Below are 2,407 nucleotides of genomic sequence, written 5' to 3'. Positions count from 1 at the left end.
GAGCCGTTTGTCTCCCCCCCGCTTCCTGTCCGTGAGGGGGCGGAGAGCGCGCGAGCATAAAAACGGCGTTTATGCCGTAAATCCCCGAATCACTGAGCTTGGAAAACACTTCTGAGCCCAGCCCGTGACCGATTCGCAGAGAAACTGTGTGAACCACATGCAGTCGTTCCTAGGACAGAACCAGGGATGGGGATTCGAAGAAATTCCCTCATGTCCAACTGAACATGGCCGGACCTCCCTCAGCACAGCTTGGGGAAGAGGGGAAGCGGCTCCTGCCCCCCTCACAAAGTCAAACACAGCAGCATTGACATCTTTTGCCCCTGTGAAAAATGCGTATTTTATGATTGGCTTTTCGCAAATATCGAAATTGATATTATATGTGTTTTGTTCGAAAGTAATGCTGTATTAATTCTCTTAAGTAGTGTGTTAAATATAGTTTTAGGTTGTAACAAAATGTTAAAATAGAAACTATGCTATGTAGGATACTTTTTTCCTAAAGAAAGGACTTGCACCGAGATAGCAGTCACAGTCCACCTAAATCTTTCAGAGAAAGAGAATTTATTGCTCCATTATCAGGAGCAACAAACTTCTTTCCACCTCACTTGGGCAGGACGATGTCGTCAGGATTATGAGGAAGAAGTTGATGATGACCAGACAGAATCCTGTATTTGAATGGAAGGCGGAGAGCGCGCGAGCATAAAAACGGCGTTTATGCCGTAAATCCCCGAATCACTGAGCTTGGAAAACACTTCTGAGCCCAGCCCGTGACCGATTCGCAGAGAAACTGTGTGAACCACATGCAGTCGTTCCTAGGACAGAACCAGGGATGGGGATTCGAAGAAATTCCCTCATGTCCAACTGAACATGGCCGGACCGCCCTCAGCACAGCTTGGGGAAGAGGGGAAGCGGCTCCTGCCCCCCTCACAAAGTCAAACACAGCAGCATTGACATCTTTTGCCCCTGTGAAAAATGCGTATTTTATGATTGGCTTTTCGCAAATATCGAAATTGATATTATATGTGTTTTGTTCGAAAGTAATGCTGTATTAATTCTCTTAAGTAGTGTGTTAAATATAGTTTTAGGTTGTAACAAAATGTTAAAATAGAAACTATGCTATGTAGGATACTTTTTTCCTAAAGAAAGGACTTGCACCGAGATAGCAGTCACAGTCCACCTAAATCTTTCAGAGAAAGAGAATTTATTGCTCCATTATCAGGAGCAACAAACTTCTTTCCACCTCACTTGGGCAGGACGATGTCGTCAGGATTATGAGGAAGAAGTTGATGATGACCAGACAGAATCCTGTATTTGAATGGAATTTATGCATCATGTATGAGGTGTACGAATATGCAACAGGCTATTATTTTTAAGGGTTAATCCCCTGGTAACGTGGGTCCTTTCTTCGGCTTATGCTGGCCAGAAAAAGGTACCATTGTCTCATATTGTCCTAATTCAAATTGTCCAAATTATTATCACTCTATATTTTTATAACCATTTTATTACTATGAAACTTTTAAAATTAAAAAAAATTCAAGTGATTGGCGCTTTTCACACCCCCCCCCCGCCACCCTTGACCCAAAACCACGCAACGGCGATTTGTTTTAAAAAATATGTCTTTAATAGGGGTGCTGAGGAGAGCGAGGGGAGCCGTGTGGCTCGGGGGCTGGGGGGCAGGAGCAGCCATGGCAGGCTCAGTCCGTGGACTCGAGCACGGACTCGCTGAGCGCCAGGTCCCAGTAGTGCTCGGCGCTGTGCTTCTTGAAGTGCTCCCGCGCCATGTTCTCCGTGGGGCACTGCTTGAACTTCATCTCGCCGAAGCTGCGATCCTTCGCCGTGCCCTGGTGGGAGATAAGGGGGTGAGGTGTCAGCCCAATTCCCACCCGGCTCCAGGGGATGTGGGGAACGCGGCAAGATGTGGTTTTATTTAGGTTACAGCTCAAGGAATGGGATGGGAAGTTGGATCCCACCTCAGCCCCATCCTGGTGTGGAACATTTAAACCACAACTCACCTCCCAAACCAGAGAGCATTTGTTTGTTTTCTTAACGGACTCCTCGTCAGACTCATCATCATCTGCAAAAACCCCACAATAAAGCTTATTTAGCCCCTGAAGTGGAGCAGGACTCCCCCCCTCTCCCAGCAGCACAGCATTCCTCACCCTCTCCCTTTGTGTTTGACGTCTGCTCGTCCCACTTTATTCGATGCAGCATAAGACGTTTGAATTTCTTCTGTGCTTTCGGGCCTGTGGAAGAATCAAGACTCAACATCCTCAGAAAATCTCTTAACCTGCAGCTAGCAAAGGTTCCCTTCCTCATGGAATGATTTGGGTTTTCTGACTGGATTACTGCACTCTGCATCATTAACGATGTAATTAAGGGAGTTTCTAATTGCCTCCTCACTTCCTTGTCC

At 46.4% G+C, this 2,407-nt stretch overlaps 1 protein-coding gene across 1 annotated transcript in view; it reads right to left on the bottom strand.

The window, feature by feature from the left end:
* Window positions 1-1,595: 1,595 nt before the first annotated feature.
* The window catches only part of PRPF3 (pre-mRNA processing factor 3), a 9,172-nt gene continuing 8,360 nt past the window's right edge, over window positions 1,596-2,407 (bottom strand). The window contains exons 13-15 of the mRNA XM_005430316.3: window positions 2,157-2,240; window positions 2,010-2,071; window positions 1,596-1,838 (exon numbers count right to left, since the gene is read on the bottom strand). Coding sequence (XP_005430373.1) covers window positions 1,692-1,838; window positions 2,010-2,071; window positions 2,157-2,240 — 293 coding nt within the window. The 3' untranslated portion in view covers window positions 1,596-1,691. The remainder of the gene's footprint in view (window positions 1,839-2,009; window positions 2,072-2,156; window positions 2,241-2,407) is intronic.

This window comes from Geospiza fortis, unplaced genomic scaffold (genome assembly GCF_000277835.1).
Source record: "Geospiza fortis unplaced genomic scaffold, GeoFor_1.0 scaffold439, whole genome shotgun sequence".
NCBI classification, from domain to species: domain Eukaryota; kingdom Metazoa; phylum Chordata; class Aves; order Passeriformes; family Thraupidae; genus Geospiza; species Geospiza fortis.
This window is presented reverse-complemented; position numbering and strand designations above follow the sequence as displayed.